General features: G+C 44.4%; 1 protein-coding gene across 3 annotated transcripts in view; it reads left to right on the forward strand.

Annotated features, from left to right (window-relative positions):
- The window catches only part of SLCO2A1 (solute carrier organic anion transporter family member 2A1), a 63,145-nt gene extending 39,264 nt beyond the window's left edge, over window positions 1-23,881 (forward strand). For 2 of the 3 annotated variants that reach the window (XM_053389863.1, XM_053389860.1), the window contains 11 exons: window positions 4,201-4,422; window positions 9,141-9,239; window positions 12,356-12,489; window positions 14,059-14,140; window positions 15,301-15,465; window positions 16,547-16,736; window positions 17,686-17,845; window positions 19,173-19,342; window positions 20,324-20,388; window positions 21,128-21,248; window positions 22,958-23,881. In XM_053389863.1, the coding sequence (XP_053245838.1) occupies window positions 4,201-4,422; window positions 9,141-9,239; window positions 12,356-12,489; window positions 14,059-14,140; window positions 15,301-15,465; window positions 16,547-16,736; window positions 17,686-17,845; window positions 19,173-19,342; window positions 20,324-20,388; window positions 21,128-21,248; window positions 22,958-23,078 (1,529 nt within the window). In that variant the 3' untranslated portion in view covers window positions 23,079-23,881. The remainder of the gene's footprint in view (window positions 1-4,200; window positions 4,423-9,140; window positions 9,240-12,355; window positions 12,490-14,058; window positions 14,141-15,300; window positions 15,466-16,546; window positions 16,737-17,685; window positions 17,846-19,172; window positions 19,343-20,323; window positions 20,389-21,127; window positions 21,249-22,957) is intronic. The other variant, XM_053389862.1, reaches the window with a different exon arrangement.
- Window positions 23,882-24,689: the final 808 nt, after the last annotated feature.

Genomic DNA, 24,689 nt, shown 5'->3' on the forward strand with positions numbered 1-24,689 from the left:
TAGTTCTGCTGTCGTGATATTTATCTGTAGCATAGCCAGGAAGTAAGCTTGAAAAACATTGTTCCCACTTGCCTTCCAAAAGGGGGGAAATCAAGGCGTCAAAAGTTGTTGGCAAGCTCAGGAATTGCATCCGAGTTCCCCTAAAACCTACACCACAGCTTCTCCTGTTTGAATTATGCCCATGGCAAAAAAGCATAACAGAATACGTCATGGAATTGAAGATCATTGTGGATTTTGCAGGAAAGATCTTGCAAGTGGGATCCAGCAGGAGTTTGCTATCTAGCACATGGATCTGTCCTGTAGCATCTACACAGATTTTTACTTCTAGCCTAATCTTTTCCCACAAGTGTTTCTCCATGGAATTTACCATAGTCCAAAATCACAACCACTGTTGTCTGCAGTGGGTTGACTGCTGCTGCATAAATGGCCAATGGAAAGACTAATCCCAATGAAAACATGAATTCATTGTAGTCAAAGGGAATAAGTTATCAGTTGTTGCAAACATATTGGTAACATTATTGCTATATAAATAAGGTTCACCTTAAAAAAAATACGCATACTCCAGACTGCATTGTATTCAACTAACTTTTACTTGAAGTACACCCATTGGGATGAATGAACCTAAGTTAGTCATGGTCATTGATTTTAATAAGACTACTCTGAGTAAAGGTTAGTTAAATGCAATGGTCTATGTGTGCAGGATGAATTTTCTGATGTTTAGATTTTTCACACTAAGACTAGACATCTTGAGGGATTTTTAGAAGATGTCCCAGTTTGCCACAATTATCAGAAGAGTCTAGGGTAGATCCTCTCTCATTAAGATCTGTGAATGGGAAGTTCTCTGATGGAAGTGCCTTGATTTAATCTCCAAAGATAAGGCCTCCTCCTTCAATGGAATGACTTCTCTTTTTCTTGATGGTTAATCCAGAGTCTTGTTAAATTAGTTTAATCAGGCAAGAGGGGGAGAAACTATATCTAATCCTTCTTAAAGAAACAACAGTTTTATTATTTTTAAACTTGGTGGAATCCTTAAATAAGTAAACTTTCATTATACAACATGGAATCCTATACAATGAAGTGGGTTGCAATGTTGAACAGGGTATCTGAGGGTCAAATTACCCATTACTTTATATGCATTTTTTAATTCAGTGATTGGGAGTTCACACACTTAAGAAAAACAAAAGCAGCAGTGGGTGCCCCAGTGCTATGGGCTTGGGGAGAAAGGTTTAATCATTTCCCCCATGTCATTTTCTTGGTAAAAATTACCCCAAACTGCTATTTGCTGCTACTTTTTATTTCAAATGTTCTCTTAACTTGTGCAGATGCATTTATAGAACCCTGTAAGCAGAAGCTCTGCACAACAGGGTTCCCCCCCTTGCCCCGTGTGCCTCCACAGTGCGCGCGCACACACACACGCATGAGTGAGAGAGAGAGAGAGAGAGAGAACCCTCTGAACAGCAGAGATATGAGGGGGGATTGTTCCATCTGGCAGGCTGATATGCTAGTAAAGACAGGACATTTGTAATATGCCACCCATTGGCATTATTGCTTCTCAACACATTAACCTCTAATACAGTCTTACTTACACTACCGCTGAGGAATAGTAACATGAATTCACATAGTAATATAGTTCATGTTTATTTAAATGTAAAGTGCTTAAATATCATTAAATGCAAGATCTTAAACACTCACAGCAGTATATTAATTTGTATTGCAACAACTAATGGGGTGGCTTCATTTTTATGGCTAGGCCCCTGGCATCCTCTTGTAAGAAGGTTTGTTTCTTGTTCTGAACCCAAAGCCCTCATTTACCATTTTAATATCCCCATGCTCAGAAATATATTACTCTCCACACACTTAGCCAAAGGCATAACTTAGGCCAGTTGTGTGTACCAGGGCAGGAAATAATGAAGCTCTCTGTTTTCCATTATGTCCTCCTAGATTTGCTTACCATTTCTTTATTAAGTGGCAGGAACCAAAGATGGGAGCATTTATATAAACAAAGAAACCTCAAAATCTTGGTATAGCTGGCATTTCTCTTCTCATTTACCCCAAACCAGTTTCACTTACAAAAATTCTATTTTGGCAGGCGATAGGTTTAACATGCCCCCCCCCCCCCGTGGCAATTGAATTTATGGAAGTAAATCTAAGATAGTTAAGAAGGTCCCTGAGTTCTGAAAATACATTCCAGCCTTGTGTAATAAGGGTTTTGTAACGAACATGTACAGGAATGTTTGTGGTAGTGTGTAACAGTATGTGGAAAGTGATGTTGCATTAGCTGAAAGCCCAAAATTACCTGGTCAACATTTTTGTTTCAGCTCTTTTATACGATCAAAGTACCACAAGTCTTCTGGGCCACTCATTAAGTGCTCTGGCTTGACGGGAATAGTGGAACAGTTGTAAAAACGAACAAATAACGAGGCACAAGATGTATGAGAACTGACATGTGTGGCAAGGACACAACATTAGTTTTAATTTTGCATTGTATGTGGGTTCCTAGACGCCTCCAGATATTTAAGCATTGTTTTCTTCACTCTAAAAGGCACTTCAAGTACTCTGATTAATAGATTGGAATTGGTTTCCTGCTCCCCTATGAACAGCTTGTTCACCATGAAAGCTAATTTGTAATTTGAAAGCAAATAGGAGTCCTGGACAAACCACCCTTATTCCTCCTTCAATAATTCTCCGATTGGCGTCTGATGTTTTCTCCTCCCCCCACCCCCCACAAAATACACTGATACACTGATATAGATTTGTTCAAAGCTCTTTCTGAACTTATCTCTGTAAGCAGTGTTGTGGTAATACCTTGAAAGAAAAAAAGGTGATGACAGCTGCTAATTAAATTGAGGAAGTTTTACAAAATGGTCAAAGGCCTGGAAACGATGCCCTATGAGGAACGGCTAAGGGAGCTGGGCATGTTTAGCCTGAAGAAGAGGAGGTTAAGGGGTGATATGATAGCCATGTTCAAATATATAAAAGGATGTCACATACAGGAGGGAGAAAGGTTGTTTTCTGCTGCTCCAGAGAAGCGGACACGGAGCAATGGATCCAAACTACAAGAAAGAAGATTCCACCTAAACATTAGGAAGAACTTCCTGACAGTAAGAGCTGTTCGACAGTGGAATTTGCTGCCAAGGAGTGTGGTGGAGTCTCCTTCTTTGGAGGTCTTTAAGCAGAGGCTTGACAACCATATGTCAGGAGTGCTCTGATGGTGTTTCCTGCTTGGCAGGGGGTTGGACTCGATGGCCCTTGTGGTCTCTTCCAACTCTATGATTCTATGATTCTATGATTCTACAGTTCTGGCAGGTCTTCCAAATCCAGGAATGAGGAGTTGTTAAGGAAGCCTAAGGATGCATTTCACTTAAAAGAGTTCCGTTGCTATTGCCACAAACTGTAAGGTGCTGTATACAAAAGTCATGGGCCAGGTACAAAGGACCACACATGGACCTCTGCATGAGCTTCTGCATAGGAACATAGAAAGCTGCCTTATAGCACATCAGACCCTTGGTCTATCTAGCACAATATTACCTACACCAGGCATAGGCAAACTCAGCCCTCCAGAAAACCAGCTCCCTCTCCAACTGCGTGTGGAAGTGCTTTGCATGCGTGTGCATGGACCTGTCTATAGGCCAGCCATGGATCTAATGTCCCCTAGGCTATGTTCTGAATATGAGTTGCAGGGAATCACAAGAAGGGACGGTGCTGTTGCATTCAGTCCTGTTTGTGGACTTCCTATATATATGCATCTGGTTAGCCAATGTAAGAACAGGATGCTGGGCTATGATGGACTTTTGGTCTGATCCAGGAGGGTTCTTCCTGTGTTCATGTTCACTTTTAGTCATCTGGGCCCTAAAGGTGCTTAGAAACTGGTGGGGTATCTTGATTGTCCCCATCTGTCCTGCTCCCCATTTGTTTGCTGTGTACCAGGGCACCTGCAGTGAATGATGAGTGTGACCTAAGCTAGACCTGCAGACAACGTGTGAACTTGCACAGGCAACATCCCTGCAAAGTGATTCTCAAACTGAGATGCATTGCTTTGCCGCTTCTTTTTCTTTTGCAATGACAAATTACGTTTCCAGCACTAGACTTTAGATCAGACTTGGGTACAGTGGCCTGGGAGTTCCCACAGTTTGTTTGTTTGTTTGTTTGTTTTTCCTATTAATTTTTATTTTTTTATTTTTTGCATCATCTTGTTCCAAGATGCAGGTAACAAGAGCGGAAGTGCCAGAACTGAGCTCTGCAACAACAACGAATTTGTGTGTCCAAGCACCAACGTGAGCGTCCAGGCCGAGGACAACACCATGTGGGCAATAATGGTAGTTGCACAGCTGTTGGCAGGAATTGGGACAGTCCCCATCCAGCCTTTTGGGATCTCCTATGTGGATGACTTTGCTGAGCCAAACAACTCTCCCTTGTATATAGGTAAGCCCTTTCCCTGGGAAGGTGTACTTACTGTAGAAGGGTTGCACCTTGCCATCCAGCTTACACTGCCATGCTATCCATGTCTTTGCAGCAGGCGGAGCGGGGAATCTGCTGTTTAGGAAATGTCTTTCCATTGCTCGCACTGAAGAGCTGCTTCTGATGCAGCTTATCGGTCCTGTAATGAAAATCGCTATGTTGGAAGGACTTGACAAGCCATCCTTAGTTGTGTGACTGACATGGCTATGTTGAAAGTGCCAGTTTTTCTTTCTCCTCTCAATGTGATGGTGTTGGAGTGGCAAAAGGTGCCCTTTTATGCATGAAAACGGTAGTGCTTGCCAAAATGATTTCTTCTTCTAGGAGAGCTGAAGTAGTGCACTAAGAGTCACACATGGCCAGGCATTTGCTGGGGCTCATGCGCCCTGATCCTGCCCACCGGGGCTAATACCTTGCCTGGATCCCATTCAACCCTAGTGCACCTCTAACAGCAGTATTCTAGCAGCCACCAAACCTCCTCCTCTAGCCCTGCTTGCGAGTGGACTTACTTAGCAACTGCAGCAGCAGCAGCAGCAGCAGCAGCAGCACTATAATGGGCTTGGGGGCAGAGTGGCTGCTTTTGCTCCAAGCCCATTACAGCACTGCCACAGAATAAGACCTCCCTGTCACGCTCCTGGTTGGGCTTAGCCAGCAGCAGCGCCTGGTCACCCCACACGAGGGGGAAGTCAGGGCTGGTGGTTGCATCAGCAACGCTATGGGGTTCACGTGGCTGTAGATACCTCTGCAGCGGAGTGGGGTAGGCCGGTCAGCACTGGGGGCCACAGAGTGCTGCCTGCTCAGAGTCCCTTAAAATCTGGAGCTTCGCCTGCATAGGCAGAAACTGTAGTAGGAGATCACAGAGAGAAGTCATACTGCCAGTGCTGTGGGGCAGTTTTGGTGCATAGCTGTCAACGTTTCCCTTTTTTAAAAGGGAAATTCCCTTATTCTGAATAGGATTCCTTGCAAGAAAAGGGAAAGGTTGACAGTTATGTTTTGGTGAGTTTTTAAAATTTTTATTTTCAAAAGAGGGCAGAGCTGGATTCAATTGTTAACTCCCCCCCTTTCATTTTTTTTGGCATGGGGTGAGAAATTCTCACCACCATCACCACCACCCAACCAACCACCTTCCTATCATAGATCCTAAACCATTTATTTAAAGGGTAGGATGTTATATGTATTTGTAGGGGGACAAACACAGCTTTCTACCCCTTTTTAGTTTCTGTTCCACTTTGTTCCTCCAGCTTCTTTCTAGAATTATCGTTTCCCTCCCACCCCCAGAGTCAGAGGCCCCTCTAACAACTGTTGGGGGCTGCCCAAGACACTAGCAGCTTCCCAGCCCTGAAGAGGTCCTTGGCCAGTTTGGGCTGCTCCTGCTTCTCTGCCAAGAGTGGGGCCAGCTTCCAGCACCAGAGCCAGGGGGACAAAGCCCTCCGCTGGTGCTTGCAACTCTAATGTTTGATGCAGTATCCTGTTGCCACTGGCGCAGAGGACTGGCCTGCAACTCAGAGAAGCCAGTGTGGTAGAGTGGTTAGAGTTTCACACTAGGACCTGGGAGATCAGGGTTTAAATCTCCACTCAATGCAATTATTATTAATAATAATAATCCAAAAAACATTCAGATTTGGCAGCGGAATTCTACTCTTTGAGGCCAAAATGTGTTCATGGTTGCTTTTTGAAAGGAAACTCTCCCATCCCACAATAGAATTCTGAATATCGCCATAAGAACAAAATAATAGCTTGCGGGATCAGGCCAATGGCCCATCTAGCCCACTATCCTGTTCTCACAGTGGCCAACCAGATGCCTGTGGGAAACCCAGAAGCTGGGCCTGAGCACAAGAGCCCTCTCCCTTCTTGTGGTTTCCAGCAACTGGTATTTGGAAGTATTGCTGCCTCCACTAGCCATTGATAGCTGTCTCCTCCCTGAATGTATCTAATCCTCTGGTGTGGAGAGAAGCCCAAGACCTGGCTCTACCAGGATTTCAAATGTTTCTAGTCACCTCCTGCTATTATGTAAAACTAGGCCAAGAAGAAGTCTGAAATGCAAGGTGAAGGAAAAAGTGCTTCCTTCAGTTCCAGAATGCAAATGGTTTTATTTTTATTTTTTTATTGGCTTTGTTGGTGTTGGCCGTCCAAAGGTATTGCAAGAGTACTTATTACAGGAAAGGGGAAAGGGTCATAGAGGTTTGCAGGCACCAAGTACTGTAGATATCAGGGGCGTTTTCTGATAACGAGTTTCCCATCTGTCTTTGTAGATATGAAAAGAGAATCTAATTAGTAGATAACGTTCCTTTCTGGTGCAGAAGGGGGGAAAAACATAATAAGCATGATGATTAGCAAGCCATAAAAGATGGTTGAAATGAAACCATGGAGCTCAGTCATATTGGTAGGCAATAAATCACCGCTATCAGCACTCGACAATTTGGGCCACTGGGCTAGATGTTGTTTGGACAACTTGGCCTTGTGAATTGGCCCTGTAGTCCAAGGATGGGGAATTTGTGGCTCTCTAGATGTTGTTGGACTCCAGGCCCTGTCAGCCCCAGCTAGCATAGCTAATGACCATGGGTGTTGGAAGTTGTCTTCCAGGCTCCCTGTCCCTGATGTTATCAGAGAACTGGTAACATGAATGTGCTTCCTGGAAATTGTTTGAGAGCTGGAACACCCAGATTATCTGTGGCCCTTTCCTTCCAGAATGACCAGCTGATAAATAACAGTCCTGTGAGCATAAGAAGTTACTGTATATTGTGTCAGGCTATTGGTCCATCTAGCCCAGCTCCCCTGGTCATCTCTGAACTGGATATTGCAAGGATTGAACTTTGGGCCTTCTTACGAGAGGCATCCTCCGTCCCACTAATTTGCGGTGCCTCCTACAACAGCAGCTCCTGTCTCCTGTTTCCCCCATCAGACTGTAGTCAGGAGACAGGGGCTGATAAAGTAAAGCTTTATTAGTTTTGGAAATGACAGAGTCAAATATTCCTTCACCATCCACCCCTCAAAGAATGATAGCCTTTCTGGAGGCAGTTTTTCCTCAACCCCAAGTGCTGTCTGGCAGGTGACTTCAATTGGCTTTAATGGAGCTTTGTGTTAATAAAGTAAAAAATAGCTCATTGTTGCTCCAAGGTACATAATCAGTACTGTACTGTTTTGTTGACCTAGAGCCAAGGGCAACCCTTCCCTACAAGCTCTGCTATCACAGCACATCAATATTGTATTTGAACTTTCCTTTTGGACTTTAGCAGTAATTCTGTTTGTGATTAGGCTGTAATTGACTTCCGTGAGACTTCCTCATTTGAAGGTTTTTAAACATAGGTTGGATGGCCATCTGTCATGGATTCTTTAGCTGTGATTCCTGCATGAAGCAGGTTGGACTAAATGACCATTTGGATCCCTTCCAACTCTACAGTTCTATGATTCTAAGTAGCCTAACTTTCCACAGATACTGTCCTCTGGTCTTTATAGGGCTATAGTGCTTAGAATCTTTAAAAAAGACAAAAAACAACCATGCTTGAATACAATTTCCAGAGAAAACACATACCAGCAGAATATGGCAGCATCTGCAAAATAATGAAAAATCTAAGCTTTCATTTTTGCAAAAGAGCACTGGGAGGAAACTATAATAAAAACATTGGCATCTTCTGCTAAATGCTTTAAAAACTTTGGTGGTTGGAACAGGAAGCTTTGAACCTTCCCATTGTCGATACTTTCTCACTAAAGTATAGCTCCAGAACATTCCCTTTGGGTGACTCATCTCTCTGGTGGGTTGCCCTCAAGGTTTTTGATGGCAATCCTACACGCCAGCCTTCCCCAACCTAGCGCGTCCAAATGTTTTGCACTGCAACTCCCATCAGCCACAGCCAATGGTCAAGGCTGATGGGAGTTGTAATCCAGCAACATCTGAAGAGCACCAGGTTGGGGAGGACTGCTAAATACACTTGCCTGGGAGTGAGTCCCATTGAACTCAAGGGGAGGGTCATTTCTGTAGCTATATATAGGATTGCACTGTTTGAAAAAGGTATATATGCCCCAGAGTGGCTGGGGCAACCCAGCAAGATAGGTGGGGTATAAATACAAAATTTATTATTATTATTATTGATTAGAGCTCTTAACATGGGATCAAACAAGTAGTCTCTGTGCATTTCTGCACAAAAGTAAAGTAACAATTGTGCAAATTAATTTAAAAGTTTTTTTGGTTAAGTGCATACTTTCTGTATTTATGCAAATCTCAGAACATTTCTTTGCTTGTCTCTTGTCTCTGTGTTTCTTCACCACAAGATTTTCATGTTTGAAATAAATGGCAGATGGAACAGCAATGTAGCCTACTCCAACCTGCTGCCTTCCAGATGTTTTGAACTACAACTCCCATCAGCTGACTGGGGCTGATGGGAGTTGTGGTCCAAAGCAGGTTGGGGAAGTTGTTGAAAAAGATGTGTTACCATAGTCTTTATTTCACGAGCGTTGCTAGGATCCGGTCTGAACAGTAGCAGCTGCTTTTCATTCAATAAGATGTGTGGAATGCAGAAGTAGTATTAACTGTCTGATTGGTTTTCAACACCATTCATCATCTTGTTCATTTACCACAAACACTGTGTGGTTTAAAACATGCTTCAGGAAGAAATAAAACATCATCAGAAACATGGATGCAATGTCACTCATGCACACTTGCTCATCCTCTTCTCTCTCTCTTTCAGCAATCCTATTTGCCATTGCAGTGTTTGGCCCTGCTTTCGGTTACTTGCTTGGTTCTGCAGCGCTGCGGATATTTGTGGACTATGGGAGGGTTGACCTGAGTGAGTATCTGTTATTGCTGAGGGGGGTATTGGACTCGTACACATTCACAGGTCCATCGTCTGAGCCACTTGATTATGGAAATTGAGTCATGGCCACACAAAGCACGCTACTGGTTCCCGGTTTTCTTTGAGGGCAGATTCTTGGTGTGTTGCTAGGTGACAGGCAAAGACATGACCTGACTACATACAGTTAGAGATTTTTCTGATATCCCCTACATACCCAAAGACCAACATCACCACATATTCTTATCTGCAGATTAAAAGTCCTAAAGCAGCAAAAGGTTTTCAGGTATTATTGGAAGAATGTTAGAACCACCACCACAAAGTAGTGGTTCAGTTGCCAAAGTCGTTGCCCCGTTAAGTGACCTGAGCATGCAGTGTGCAATGCTGTCACTTTACCCGGTCAGGAAGGCCAGAGCTTAGAGCTGGAGTGGGAGCTGTTGCTTCAGCAATAGAGCAGCTCAGAGTGGGCTGGGGGCTGGGAGCTCCATCCCTTTTGGGTTTTTGCCAGGCCCTGATCTGAGCAGCGTATTTCCATGTGCTGCCCCTTCCTCCTGAGCAGCTTCACATGCTGCTGTCCATATAGTGGCCCTGATGTTCCTGTCTGGCTTGCTATCTCCTGTACACCTGTGACTCTGGGGAAAATTGTCTGTGTGTGACTGTGAGTGCCAGCCAGGAACTCAGGCAGCTGGTATGAGGACCCCAGTCATGGGGCAGGGATGTCCAGATCTGATGGCTGATCATTTGCAGTGTGGAGATCCTCTAGAATGGCTTCCTTTGCTCCTCACCTGAGGGAGACATCACATTCGGTGTCTGCTGTTGAATCAGGGACATTTGTTGGTGATAGTACCTGTGCAATGCACAGCAGTGATTCAGATCCACTTTGCACAGATCACATAACCATGTTGGCAGGGAAGTATCCTGAATATGTGATGCTATAATGCATGTAGATGGAACTGTCTATAGAAACTAGATGGGTTTATCTCCGTGCATGCAATGAACTTCATGCACTATTGTTGTTCTGTGGCAGAGTATGCAGGTAATCTGGAATGCAGGTAATCTGGCTAGATAGCTTCGGGCAGGCCATTCTCTCCATCTTTGCTTGCCCCCCCCCCCGATCTACACCATGGTGCTATTTCTTGCTTCACATATATTGCCTGTCATTGAGGTGGGGGTGGGGCAGGGTGATGACAGTCTAGGGCTGTTGCATCACAAATTTGCTTTGTACGTCTGAAAGAGCACTGGACTCAGAAGACTGCTGCCTTAGGGTTGATCACTGTTTCTACCTGTTCTCTCCAGCACCCACCCACCGTGCAACAGAGGCTTTCTTCCTATATCCGTGTCTCTGTGCTAAAGAATTCTCCTGCATTGCTTCCAGGCAATCGGAGATGACAGAATAATACCTTGTGGAAGATAAAGAAAATAAGTGAGAAGAGAGGACGGAAATGACAGCGGGTTTCTTTTGCATGTAGACAGGCAGCTTTAATTACCCCTTTGTGGTCACCGCTTGATGATGTCGCCCAGTCTTGAGTGGGCCGGTCACGTCCAGGGAAGCTGAGCCATTGTTTTTGCCGGGCGGGGGCTCTTTTTTTTGCCTGCACACTCTTTAATCCTGAAGGGCAGGAAGTCTGGGCTGAGGAGCAAAAGGCTGGAGTTGGCTGTTTATTCCTTCCCACTCGTTAACAATGTGGAGAGACACTTTCTATGCCAACCCCAGTGAAGCGTGGGCTCCTTTGAGCAAGGCCTCCTGCCTGGAGGATGTCCGCTCTCAAAGTGGAATGACTCGGCGTCTCTTCTCCAGAGTCCCTGGAGAGCATAGACTCCAAAAGCCAGGCTCATTAAGACGGCTGCTCCACGGGGATCAGTGGCTGGGCTAGTGCCTGACTCTCTGCCAGCAGAACTCTGCCCAGCCTAGGAACAATGGGACAGGATAGTCTTTCCAGGAAGAGGGCAGCTAACATTTCCAGCTCCCCTGTCTGCACAGACTGCTGGGGAAACAGTTTCAGCAGGCATTAGGCGTCTAAAAGGAAAGAGGGTTGGTTTCTCTAATTAACTTTGTAATCGCACAAATGAATTGGATGTGCCAGCTCCTTCCTTTAACCCCATATCTTGGCTGTCACCTGCTTAAAGCCTTCCCTCCCAAGAAACACCTTCCGCAGCACAGATGCTCTTCGGTTTCCACTGTGCGTTCCTCACCAAATGCTTGTGCTTTCTCAAACTTCAGAGGCATTGTGATCTGGAGTGGCAGCAACTTTCCCAATGCAGTATCAGGGAGAATGTACCCTACCTTCACTAAAGAGACATGTTGTCACGAACTGTAGCAGGTGTGGCCCCCAGATGTCGCTGAACTACAATTCCCACCAGCCCCAGCAAACATGGGGAAGGATGAAAGGAGTTGTAGTTCTGCAACATCTGGAAGGCCATGGGTTCCCTACACCTGAACTTACAGCTACTGATGTTTAGAGCAGAGCTTCCTTAGGTGGTAAACCTCTCATTTACCCCAGTTTAGTGAAATGGTGGAACTATCAGTGTTGTGCCAGGCACTGAGATCTGAATAGCTACAAAAAATGTCTCTGGCCAAAAATAAAAAGCTCCAGTATTGAGAGACTCAATACAGCAACAACAAAGGAGCACAGCTCTGGTGAAGCATCATTGCCGCTTTTTGTAGGAATCCTGAGCAATATTGGATGTGCCCTTGAAGGTGATTGGTCACGTGGGAAGATGGATCCCCCAGTCCTGGAGATATTTGGGGATTAGTGATATCTAAAAGAACATGAATGATATTAATTACCTACCAGACTTTTAGAAGACATCTGAAGGCAGCTCTGTTTAGGGAAGTTTTTAATGTTTGATGCATTACTGTATTTTAATATTTTGTTGGAAGCCTCCCGGAGTGGCTGGGGAGGTCCAGCCAGATAGGTGGGGCATAAATTATTATTATTATTATTAATTGAGGCACTAGGTCAGGCCCCATTCGCTAAAGTGGTACCTCAGGTTAAGTATAATTTCAGGTTAAGAACGGACCTCCAGAACGAATTAAGTTCTTAACCCAACATACCACTGTACCAGGAAGTGGATTCACGAAGCTCTTTTTTAATTTCTCCATCTCTTTTCAGAGGATGTGCAGTTGGTCCCAGGAGACCAGCGCTGGATTGGAGCCTGGTGGCTGGGACTCCTCATTGCCTCGGGCTGCTTGGTGCTCACGTCCATTCCCTATTTCTTCTTCCCCCGGTATATGCTCAAAGGGAGGGTAAGTGTCTCTGCTGGTGGTGAAGAGAAGGGCAACCCTTTCCAACTACAGCTGTTGAGGGCACAGCCAAGAGGCAGCAGGGCTTTTCCAAAGTGATTGGTGAACCCTTGCAAGGGAAAAATTCCTCTGTTGTTCCAGAGGGGAAGTCTCTTTGGCCCACTGGGAAGATGAAGAAGGCAGGGCTGTCCTGGATTGGGCCTGCATTTTTCTATTTTAAACCATTTTCCTATTTGCCTGCCTCTTAGGTAGCAGCTTGCTTGAGCAAGAACTCTTGTCTCATCCCCTATTTCTGTACATCAGTTTTCTGATTTATTAATTTGGGCTCTTTAGGTGCTACAACAGTCACTATGAAGAAAAGCCTGCCTGCATAGGTTTGGCCTGCATGACTTCCAGTGTAGGATCTGTAGAACACTGCAATCACATTATTCCACTGGGCAGAGCCTCTTGCTGTTGATAGAAGCATAACACCTTAAATGCCTGCCTCACCAACAGTAAATACACAGGGGGTATGCTGAGAGTGGACCTCAAAACAATCAAGGCTGGAGCATTTGGGCAGAGAGGTTTATTACCTTATTCTAGCCTGCTTTGTGTCTAAAGAATGAGCAACCTATTGAAATGAAAAAACTCTGTTTAGGGGTGCCATTCCATAGCAAGGAAGGCAGCATGTAAATACTCCCCGGGGTGTGTGTGTGTATTTAAAGCCGTTAACAAAAATGTTGGAAATACTATCAAGCATACCAGTGTTAGTCTTTGTCTTGCATATTCAGTATAGCTCTGACTCCTTTCCTTACTTTGAAATACAGTAAGAGGGGAGAAATATGCATCCTCATCTTAATCTCATATGAAGGCTTTTATAGTGTGTGTGTGTGTGTTTTCCCTTTTCTGTTATTACCCTTCATGGCAGCAGGAGAGCAGTTAATCATAGAACTGTAGAGTTGGAAGGGACCATGAGGGCCATCTAGTCCAACCCCCTGCAATGCAGGAATCTTTTGCCCAATGGGGGCTCGAACCCCTGACCTTGAGATTAAGAGTCTCATGCTCTCTACCAGATGAGCTTTTTCAGTATCCCTCTCTGAAGGTGGACATAGCAGGCACCCCAAGCAGAGGGTGATGGTACAAAAAGTAGCTCAAGAGCCGCCCCTAAAGTGTCCCAATCACTTTGTAAATCAAGAGGCAAAAGTTCTGCCATAGTTTCCCTTCGTATTCATCAAGTCAGTGTTCAAAATGGGGGTAAAGGTTTCAGCCTTGGCAATAGCCAAATCAAAGAAAGCTGTATGGAAGCAGGTGGAATGTCATTTGTATTGTGGGCAAGGTCAGTTTTTTTCCAGATGAGCCTGACTTTTTTTTTTGTTAATTGCCTCAGTCTTTTTTGCTGTCGCTGTTATGCTAGGAGAAGAACACCCACACACCCCACAATAATTTCGCTTTTGCTTTTGCTGGGCCTGCTCCCAGGATCTGCATCCTGTTTCATGCTTGTTCTGCATGCTCAGGGCCTTGTTTCCAGAGGACAAAACGAACCATCACCCTCCTGTTCACACACAAAAACCATTCTCTTTGCTTCTGTCCCAGCAGGCGGAATATGAGGTGGACGTCCTGAAGAAGATTGAGAAGGCCAAGGCAGAGGAAGGATCACTGGTAGAATTTACCAAAAGTAAAGGCTTTTCTTACCAACTTTCAGCTTTCAGGCTACACTGCAAAAAACGGAACTGTTTAGAAATACAAGATCCCTTAGCACCCACACCTGTATCCTTATCTTAGCTAGCAGCTGTGTATGATTTTGTTATTTTGATGTTCTCCTGAAAGGCTTCTTGGCTGCAGCCTCTGCTGCTTTTGTGCAAAGCTCATCAGTTTAGCAACATATGACCATGCTGCATATTACAAGAAGGAAGAATCAAAGAACCTTTCTGGAGCAAACCCAGGCCCTATCTAGTCCAGCCTTCCGTTTGGCAGTGGCCAGCCAGCTGCCTCTGAGAAGCCCCTAAACAGGACATCAGGTTGTTCTCCAGCAACTGGCATTTCAGAGGCATGTAGCCTCTGGACCAGGACATAGCCCATAGACAGAATGATTTGTAGCCATTGATAGCACTCTCTTTTTACAAAAGATATTGTTAATGTAAACCCACTGCAGTCTGTTTTTGATAGGTAACCCTTCCCTAAGCATTTAGCAGAAGGCCAGTTAAGAACCTAAATCAGTCCAGCCAAGGCATCACTGACTTTAGAAACAGAAGCCAGGTTTGACATGCCTTAATAGTCTGGCCCAATGGGAATAGAATTCCACAGGACTTTTTGGTGTAACTAACATTTATGATAGGGTAAGATATGCGACAACAAAGGAAAGGGCCTCTTAGGTACTAGTGTCCTATCTATTGAATGCTGTTCCCTACAAAGCAGGAATGGGGAGCCTGTGCCTGGTGGACCACAACTCCCATCAGCCCCAGCTAGCATGGTCCAGCAATATTTGGAAGGCCACAGGTTCTCTATCCCTGCTATAGAGACTCACCTGGCACCGTACACCACAGTGCTTTTGGTGGTAGTCGGAAACTCTTTTGTACACCCATGTATTTTTAAAATGTGTATGTTTTAAGAATCTCTTTATTTTCCCCTTATAGGCTTATTGTTGTGTTTTGTGCTGCATCTAACCAATTTTGAACCAGCACGACCATTTTAAATGGAATGAAGAGCATGATAAAAATGTGTTGAATAAATGGAATCGTAAGAGTGTTGTTGTTGTTTTAAAGCATGCTCTCTGTTGCTCATGCAACTGGTGAAGCCCTCTGTATGACTGACTTGTTCCTCTGTTTTTGCCTTCAGAGTTTCCCCAAGGCTTCCTGAGGCTGCTCCTCAATCCGCTCTTCATGTTCCTGGTTTTGGCTCAGTGCAGTTTCTCCTCAGTCATTGCTGGCCTCTCCACCTTCCTCAACAAGTTCCTAGAGAAACAGTTTGGCGCCACCTCTTCCTATGCAAACTTCCTCATTGGTGAGGGAATGGCAATGCCTCTTGACTAATCATGATTTTTAGTTATTACAGCCCAAACCTTCTCAGAATAAAGTTATAGCCAGGTTACGTTCCTCAAGGCTTTGGAGCCAGTCCTTCTTGGTATCATACCAGCTGGAAGTCCAATCTGATGGGAGGAGGACAGGGTAGGGCAGTCAAAGGCAACTAGGCAATCATTGGCTACCTCTCTAGTCCTTGGGCCACTCATGGAAAGAATTTGGGTGCCCTTTAACCACACCAGGCAATGAACATTACTCAGGAGTCAGGGCAGACTTTGGTTTGGCAGAGCTCTAAATGTTTGTGGGTGTTGGAGTCATGGAGTCAAAAATAATTTAATTAAGGAAGTTGCTGTGGGGCCTTCTGCAGTTGGACAGTGTTTGTGTGGGTGACGGTCAAGCATTTCCATCTATCCTGGTTCTGAATCAGCTCACTGTGCTTTTCTTTTCTTTTCTTTTCTCTGTGTATGTATGTATCTGTATGCTACACACAGCTTCCTCAGTTAAGTGATGAAGCCAAACTCTGCTTGGATAGACCCTTTGAGATAGGCAGGATAAACTAGCACCCTTCTAAACAAGCTGAGGGCCTGCAGCGTGGGCAAACAGTTACATAGTTCAAAAATGCAAGAAAAGTATTCTGAAACTAGAAGGAAACACTCCTTCTATCTTGAATCCTGCCTGTAACATGGGACAAAGCTGTGCTGGAAGCAGGAGGTGCCCTCCATCCCCTAGTGTGGAGGCTGACCTTAGTTGCCCAGAACAAGTACACTTTTTCTGAATTACAAACACGAAGTCATTGCAACTGGTCCTTATATGCAGGATTCATGCAGACCCTCACAAGGAGGATGTTTCCCTTGGAGGAATCCCATTGCATGTGGAGCAGCCCCTGAGGTAGTGGCCAGGACTCAGTAGGAGTGACTCTGTGTTGGCCTCGCCATGCAAAATAGAGTACAGTTCTATTCCAGCTGTAAGATTGACTTCAAGCTTTTGCTAAAAAAAATAAAGTTGCTTTCAGTTATGAACCACTGTCTCCCGTTGCTTCCTCTCCACTGCCCCCTTTTTTGCAGGATCTGTGAACCTTCCTGCAGCTGCCCTAGGAATGCTGTTTGGAGGCCTCGTCATGAAGCGTTTTGCTTTCTCCCTCAAAGCCATCCCACGGTTTGCCATCAGTGTGCTCCTCGTCTCCACACTTTGCTGCCTCCCTCTGTTCTTCATGGGTTGCTCTACAGAGAAGATAGCAGAAATTTATCCAGACAGGTAACATGTTCCGCTTTTCATTAAGCACCGTGGGGTGGGGGTGGGGAATTAGAATTTAGTGCAGGGGTGGGGGACCTGCAGCCCTCCAAAGATGGCTGGACCACAACTCCCATCAGCCCCAACTATCATGACCAGTGATTAGGGATGATGGGAGTTGGAGTCCAGCAACATCTGGAGGGACGCAGATTCACCATCCCTGACTTTGACTCTAAAATCATGGGTGCACAGATTTCCCCCTTCACACTTTCCTTTGATAAACCCCAACAATTGCCACTGAATCATTTCTTCCTCCTTGCTATTCTTTCTATTCCCCATGGTATTTCAGAGAGCGGGGAAGCTGAGTGGTAGAAAATGTTATTGGCACATTAAAAGAGACTGACTCCAGGTCACCTTCCATATAAAAGACTCTCAGGGCTTCCAAGGCTATGGCATTTCTCTAATTGAGGTCTCAGAGAGCTGATGGGGGTCAAAGTGGACAAGGTTTGTCTAAATGGCAGCTCTCAATATTGTACACATCCAATGTGATACTGACCTTGGATCGTACTTTGCACCTAGAATGTTTCCAGTTTTCATTCTCGTTTTCTTTTGACTGGCTTTTTTTGTCTTTGTTCTGCTTTGGGTGTTCAATGGTGGGTTTCCCCCGCCCTCTTTTTACTGGTAAGACTCAGCTCAGGTTGATTCCTCCAGGCATCAAATGTTTTCCCACCCAGGTACGTGAGTGTTTTGTCTGCATGTGCGTGTGAGTAATAATTACGACCAAGTTCACTGAAAAACCTTAGACGTATCTTGGGTGGGTAAGTCCTAGGCAGGAGGCCAGACTTCCAAGTGGCAAGAACTCAACAATAACAGACTGGAAAACAAAGGTTAATCACCCAATGCATTAAAAAAAAAAGTATCTTTCACCCATCTTCTTTAATTTCATTTTATTTTGCCTCTCTTTTTCTGGCAGGACATCAAGTTCCCCAGGACAGGCTCAATGCAACAGGATGTGCTCCTGCTCAGACTATCTCTTCCACCCAGTCTGTGGAGATGATGGCGTGGAGTACCTTTCTCCCTGCCACGCTGGTTGTACCAGTTTATTCAGTAATTCTTCCACATCCAGTGTTAAGGTACGTAGCAGTACTGATGGAAAACTCCAGGGGCTGGTTAGAGGATCTGGAATGCTGAATGTCCACTCATCTTAATGGCCTCAAATCTAAATACAGTGGTACCTTGGTTTACAACCATAATCTGTTCTGGAGGTCCGGTTGTAAACCAAAACAGGTTGTAACCCAAGGCGCACTTTCGCCAATGGGGCCTCCCCCCCCCCAAATTGGTTGTAATCCCAAAAAATGGGTTGTAATCCAAAAAAAGGGACACACACTTCCGGGTTTGACGTGGTTGTAATCCAAAGCGGTTGCAAACCAAGGTACCACTGCAGGGCTCAACATACAGAGGTGTTGCTAGAGCTTTGGGCTCCTGAGCCATTGAGTTATACTCAGCATCGGCTCCAGTTAGCCTACCTGTTGAAAACAGTGACTTAGCGGGGAATCCGTAGCTCTGTTAGAGAACACAGGCTCCGCAGGTTCAATTCCAGACATCCCCAATAAAGCAGCATCTTGGGAAAAGCTGTGTCTGAGAATTTGAAGCACTTCTGCCATTCAAAGTTGATAACAGAGTGGGTAAATGGACCACTGGTTCATTTGATTGCTCCACTAGTAAGATGGTCTGGTATTACATGGTCTTCCGAACACAATCCAGGTTTTGAGCTATAATGGCTCATGCCCTACATCTTCAAGAGGAAGCCTGATGTACCACCCCAATACTTAAGATCGCCCTAAAGAGCCCTCTTAATAATATCACCAGTATATCATTGGCATGTCACATACACAGCCAAAATATGACCATCTGTTGGAAGCCTCTTATGTTCCTTGTCTCATTTGCTGCATTGCTTACCTGCCTGTGTCACAACCTTTTCTACGTGATGTTTGTGGTTGTTGCTGTTCTTGCAACCTAGGCTGAATCAATTTAGATCAAGTATCAACACGTGTACTTTTTTTCATCTGTTCATTTACCTGTGTGCCCATATTCAAAGTATTGAGAACTGCCATAAGCTCTCAGGGGATTGGATCACAAGTTTTCAAACTGCACATTTGATTTTTAAAAGCACTGTATGAATTCTCAGTCACATTAGTGCAGTACTGCCTTCCTTCCACAAGCGTATTCCCACGCTCCCCTGATGACCAAATTGCTGCTCTGATTGACAGCGGCTTTCCAGGCAGATGGTTTTCACATTGCCTGCTACCCAAGCCTTTTAATTGGAGATGTCAGGAATTGAAACCTGTGGCCTTCTGCTTGCAAAGATCCTCTGCTCCAGCACCAAACTTTGTAGTCCCTCCCTGAACATAATGGATTCCCAGAAATGAAGTTGACTTTCTCCTCTGCTATTCCAACCAGATCTACACAAACTGTTCCTGTATCAAAACCAGCAATGGCCAGTCCTCAGCAAAGACTGGTTCCTGCCCAATCCGTTGTGCTTCTTTGCTGCTGCCTGTTATTTTCCTCATCTCCTTTGCTGCATTGGTTGCCTGCCTGTGTCACAACCCTCTCTACATGATGGTGCTAAGGTAAGTAGGCACAGTAGGGCAGAGTAGGGGAAAAGAAATTCATATTAACTCTTCCAATTCACATATCCTGCATGAATAGATATGCAAACCAAAAGATAACTCTCCTTCAGTATCCACACCTTTGAATTTTGCAGAGCAGTTTGCCATCTAAAGAATGCATATGAAAATGCAGGTAACTGTGAAAATAATGCACAAATGTCCATCCTTTTGCTGCAAAAAAATAAATAAATGCTTGTGCTAGGCAAAATTGTGTGCAAATGCAAATATTAGGAGAAATGTGGGTGAATTTTCATATGATTAAATAAAAAATATCAGACACATGGAAACTGGATGAATTAAATTCAAGACTGGAAAAAATAGAAAGTGAAATTAACAGAGTCATCCATTTCTAACTTAGGGCCTGAGCACATTTCACTACACAAGAAGATAACCTCTGCAAGACTTGCCTGTAATTTAGGGGATCCACAGGCTTTTATATTTATTTGTTCTCATATATTCCCCAACTTTCTCATCATAAAATGGTGACTCACAGACACACACAAAAAGAGGATTTTATATGTTGTGGTCTTGTTTGTGAACCACCCTGAGATCTCTGGATATAGGGCGGTGTATAGAAAAAAAGTATTTTAAGGAATAAATGTCCCAGAACCACAAAATATTAGTCAATTGCCCGTAACATCACTAAAGTGGAAGAAAATCTGCAGTCCCACATTGCTGTTTGAATATGTTTTAATAAGGAAGGTTAGCCTTCAGCTGGCCTCAGAATGTTTTACCTGCCACCACATGACAAGGATCTGATTTATGGCAAGTGGGCAGGACATTTTCAGCTTTACTGTATGAAAGATCTGGCCGCTTTGAACCTTGCTGCATTGTGTCATGAACCCACAAAATGTCATCAGGCTTCATAACTTTCTCCCAGAGCAATACCAACTAGCTTTTGAGCCAAAAGTATCTCACATACTGTGTTTTTATCCTACTCAGGGTGGTGAATCCTGATGAAAAGTCATTTGCCATTGGAGTCCAATTCCTGTTGATGAGATTGCTAGGTGAGTGTCTGCCAGGACCTGCAATACTAATAAATAGGAACAGTCAGAAGTAAATCCTGCTGTGCTCAATGGGGCAATCTGTGACCTTTTAAACTGTGTGTGTGGGAATGAATGGGAAATATTTACTGCATATATATCAAAGCATTGTATACAAGTTGATACATCAGCAGGATTCTAAATAACATTTGCAATATTTTAACAAAAGATAGAATTAGATACGAATAGATGGGAAATTTAATTTGTACATGCATGAATTAATAATGAAAAGAATGGAACCATGGAGAGGGTAGGGAAGAAAAGGGATTTAAAAATCCCATATTTTGATGTTGTATTGATTGTATAAAAAGTATGGAAAATGTTACAGTTGTATTTAAACTTTTCTTTTCAATGTTTAAGTTTATATGATGTTTGCCATTTTTAAGAATTGATAAAAATATTTTAAAGAATAAACAATAAACTCTGTGTGTGTGTGTGTGTGTGTGTGTGTGTGTGTGTGTGTGTGTTACAGTGTTATGTATTTTTGTGTTTCTATGTTGCAAACCACCCTGTGGTCCTCAGATGAAGGGTGGCATAGAAATAATAATAATAATAATAATAATAATAATAATAATAATAATAATAATAATAATAATAAATAAAAAAAATTAATAGCCAGAGCTAACTATGAGAGATGCAGTGGGGAGATGCTTTGTCTGCAATTGAACCCTTTTGGTTCTCACCCTTTTTCTTTCTTTTGAAGCCTGGCTGCCAGCTCCTGCCCTCTTTGGCTTCCTCATCGACTCCTCGTGCATCTGGTGGAGGAAACAGTGCAACAAGAGCGGATCTTGCACGTACTACGACAATAACTTCCTCCGCAGCAGGTAACCCACCTGTATAGTTTATCTCCCAGGAGGTGTAAAAAACCTGATGTGCGGAAAATCAACTCCCAGCAGTGCAGAGCAGATGCAAAACTGGGGCCAAGTTACATGTTATGTTAGCTCTGCATCTATGCCCATTAAGTTCAGTCCCCAACCCTACACAAATTGCCAGTGCAGACAGATATGCTTTGGCTAGGAGTTTTTTTCCTAATGCAAATTGCTGGCATGAGAGTGTTCAAGTCCTCCACCCTCCAAGCTAGACTCCTCTTCCAAATCGTTCCACCACCCCATGCCATGCTTGGCAGTTCATGTTCAGAAAGCCACCTGCACTTAGGGCATAGATCTGGAGCTGAAGCACTGTCTATTTTAACCCTTAGGAATCAATAGGGCTGAAGGGTCAGCAAGGCAGCTCCCTGCTTGTAATGTGGCTTTGTTTATGTTGGAGCCCATGGCTGCAGTTATCCCTGCTGACAGCTGTTTGTCAGGCTTGCTTGGTTGCTGCCTGAATCTTCACGTCCTCTCCACCCTGCGCTCCGATTCTTGCTCTCTTAACCTGCGTGTGCAGCTGCATCATGCTGAGCCTTGAGGCTGTGATTTAGAAAGAAAAACTCCCTGCTGAACCTGAGAATTAAGGAATGTATTGTTTTCATGGGAGACCCAATTATCTGAGCTCCTGAGGCCATCAATATGTGAACACATCTTGGCATCCTCTACGTGGTTCTTGGTTTTTTTCTTTAAAAAAATAAAATCCTTTTGGAAAGACTTACATGACTCAGGTCTACGGACCAGGCTAGAGCACCAGGAATTCCCCCTGAGCCTACACCCTAGGAACCCTGCAGTCATTCCCTTTCCTTAGAAGAGAAATTTCCATATCAGTGGCTAAGAGAGGACCCCTTCACCCAGAGGAATGTTGCAAAGGCTTTTCTCTTGGATAGATGGGTATTTGCCAACAACAAAATAGGATTTGCACATATGTGCCACTGACACCCAGTGGCATCAGAGAGCTGCCTCTGCTGAAAATAATAATTTGAAGCGGTGCCAGGCAATAATGAAGCGCTTCCTGTTGTGGCTGTCAAATCTGTAGTGGCTGTTCATCCCTCAAGGGAGGAGAGTGATTATTGTGGGAGAAAGACCCCCCCCTTTTATTTTATTTTATTTTATTTTATTTTGAGGCTAGGAAGTCTGGCTCCAAGATTTAAACTGGAGGAGAAGGGATTTCTCTCCACAATTCCCAGACTTCCTGCAGCTCCCGCACGGCTCTGACATCTGCAAACCTGCCCAAGCAAAAGTAATTTTTAAAAAGACACCCCCCCCACACACACAAAATGGGGAACTTGACTTCAGCATAGAGAAAGCAAAGATTGAATGCGCTTCATTGGACAGCCCCAGTCAGCTATTCTCTGCTGTTGGTGCTTAAAGGACAAAGGTGTGCAACTCCCCACCTCGCTCCTGCCCTCCACACACCCAATGCCAGAAACTTCCTTTTCATGCAACTGCATGCATGTGTGAATTTGTCTGAAGTTTTCTAGAATCCAACTTAGCAGTCTGGGTACTTAGTCTACTAAGGTCCTATTACCATTCCACTTGCGTCCCTGAGGACTCAGTCTGTTTCTGGGTGCCTTTCTAAAACAGAAGGTTGCTTTCATCTCAAGGTCTGTTCCATTCAAGTTTCACTGTGTCCGCCTCCTGCTTCTCTTTTCTCTTTGGCACAGATACCTAGGCCTCCAAGTGGGTTACAAAATCATTGGCATCCTTCTCTTAACCGTCATCGGCTGGAGGGTGACGAAGAACAAGGAATACAACGTGCAAGACAAAGCTGCTGGCCTAGTATAGCGCCGCAACCAGACCCATCTCAATGGCCATTTAGTTCCATTCCTGTATTTACTAACAATACTCGGCCTTTGTGCCTTTTGTTTTTTTAAAATAAAAATAAAACTGTAAGGGAACCATTTCATATTAGCAGCTGGACTTTTAGAACTCTGCATTATCAGCATCTGCTGTGGGTAGCTCAGCTTAAAGGGACATGTTGTCAAATGAAGAACAAACAGGACTCTCAGTGACCAAGCACCTAATCAGTGTTAAAAAGAGCCAGTGCAGCCGGCTAACCTTTTCAAGAGGCAGCTGCCTTGAAAACCTCCCCAGGCCTCGGAAAGAAAAAGGGGCAGCCAGCAAATTACAGCGAGGGAAGCCATCTTTCGGACTGAGAGTACGCACTCTGCAGCCCCCGTGACAGGCTCAACGTGTGGAGGATTCTTCTGAGGAGATAGGTCAGATGGGGTGGAGGAAAAGCAAGCAGGTCCTTTGGAAGGGAATGGCACACAAAAACTGATGAAGTTAAGAGAACCGTGTAAATAGCATTTGAAGTTGGTGAGGAGTGACCATTTCTGTTTGCCGGCGGCTCCCTGTATGGACCGACTCCAGCAAGCATGTTACGTTATGCCAGGATTGACCAAGGTATGGAACAAGGAGGAGGCGCGGGGATTATAACTCTGCTTTGGCCAGCTCACTTTCGTGCCTTCTCTCTTCTCCCCTCTCCTCCGTTACACAGGTAGAGTGGACGTAAATTCCACTCAATGTATAAAGTTAGTTGTTGTGATATATATATTGAATTTTTAAATAAAATCAACTTCCCCTGATTTCTTCACGCTTTTTATTGATCTCTATTTATTTGTGTATGTGTTTGAAGGAGTAGACTCCTGGCGTTCTCCTTGCCTCCAGGCCTTTCTGTTGCCATAGTGATGCCACGTCTGATCTTGGGATACATGGAATGGAGCTTATCAAAATTTCCATTCAGCGAATCCTCTCTAAAACAGATTGGCTTGTTTCAAATACAGGAAATTGCATCATATCTGATGATGAAAGTACCTTAGTTTCTTTATTTTTTAAATGAAAGTACCTTGTGTTTCATTACTTTGCCCTCCAAAAAGGGGGAGGGGGGAGAATTTGTTTATATTTTTAAGGCTCAAACAAACCAACATCTTTAACATCTCTGATTTATGGTAGATTAGGTATATTGAAATTTAGCCATTATTAACCAAAGTACCACTGGGTGGCACTATAACCTTTTTAGCTCACAGTTCTACCCTGAGATAATGTTCAAAAGGCATTGGAAGATGCAAGGCATTGCAGTGAAAGGTGGGGAGCTGTGTTGCCGCTGGTCTCCTCCCTTCCTGCCAGGACACAGGCCCAGATCTGAGGGAGGAGGTATCAGTGACATACCTTTCCAAAGGCACCAAAAGGTCTCAGGCCAGCCCTGCTTACATGGGAGTCAGCCCCACTGAACACACCTGAGCAAACTTGTGTAATAGGTAAAGGTAAAGGGACCCCTGACCATTAGGTCCAGTCGTGGCCGACTCTGGGGTTGCGGCACTCATCTCACTTTATTGGCCGACGGAGCCAGCATACAGCTTCTGGGTCACGTGGCCAGCATGACTAAGCCACTTC

This window comes from Podarcis raffonei, chromosome 5 (assembly GCF_027172205.1).
Source record: "Podarcis raffonei isolate rPodRaf1 chromosome 5, rPodRaf1.pri, whole genome shotgun sequence".
NCBI lineage: Eukaryota > Metazoa > Chordata > Lepidosauria > Squamata > Lacertidae > Podarcis > Podarcis raffonei.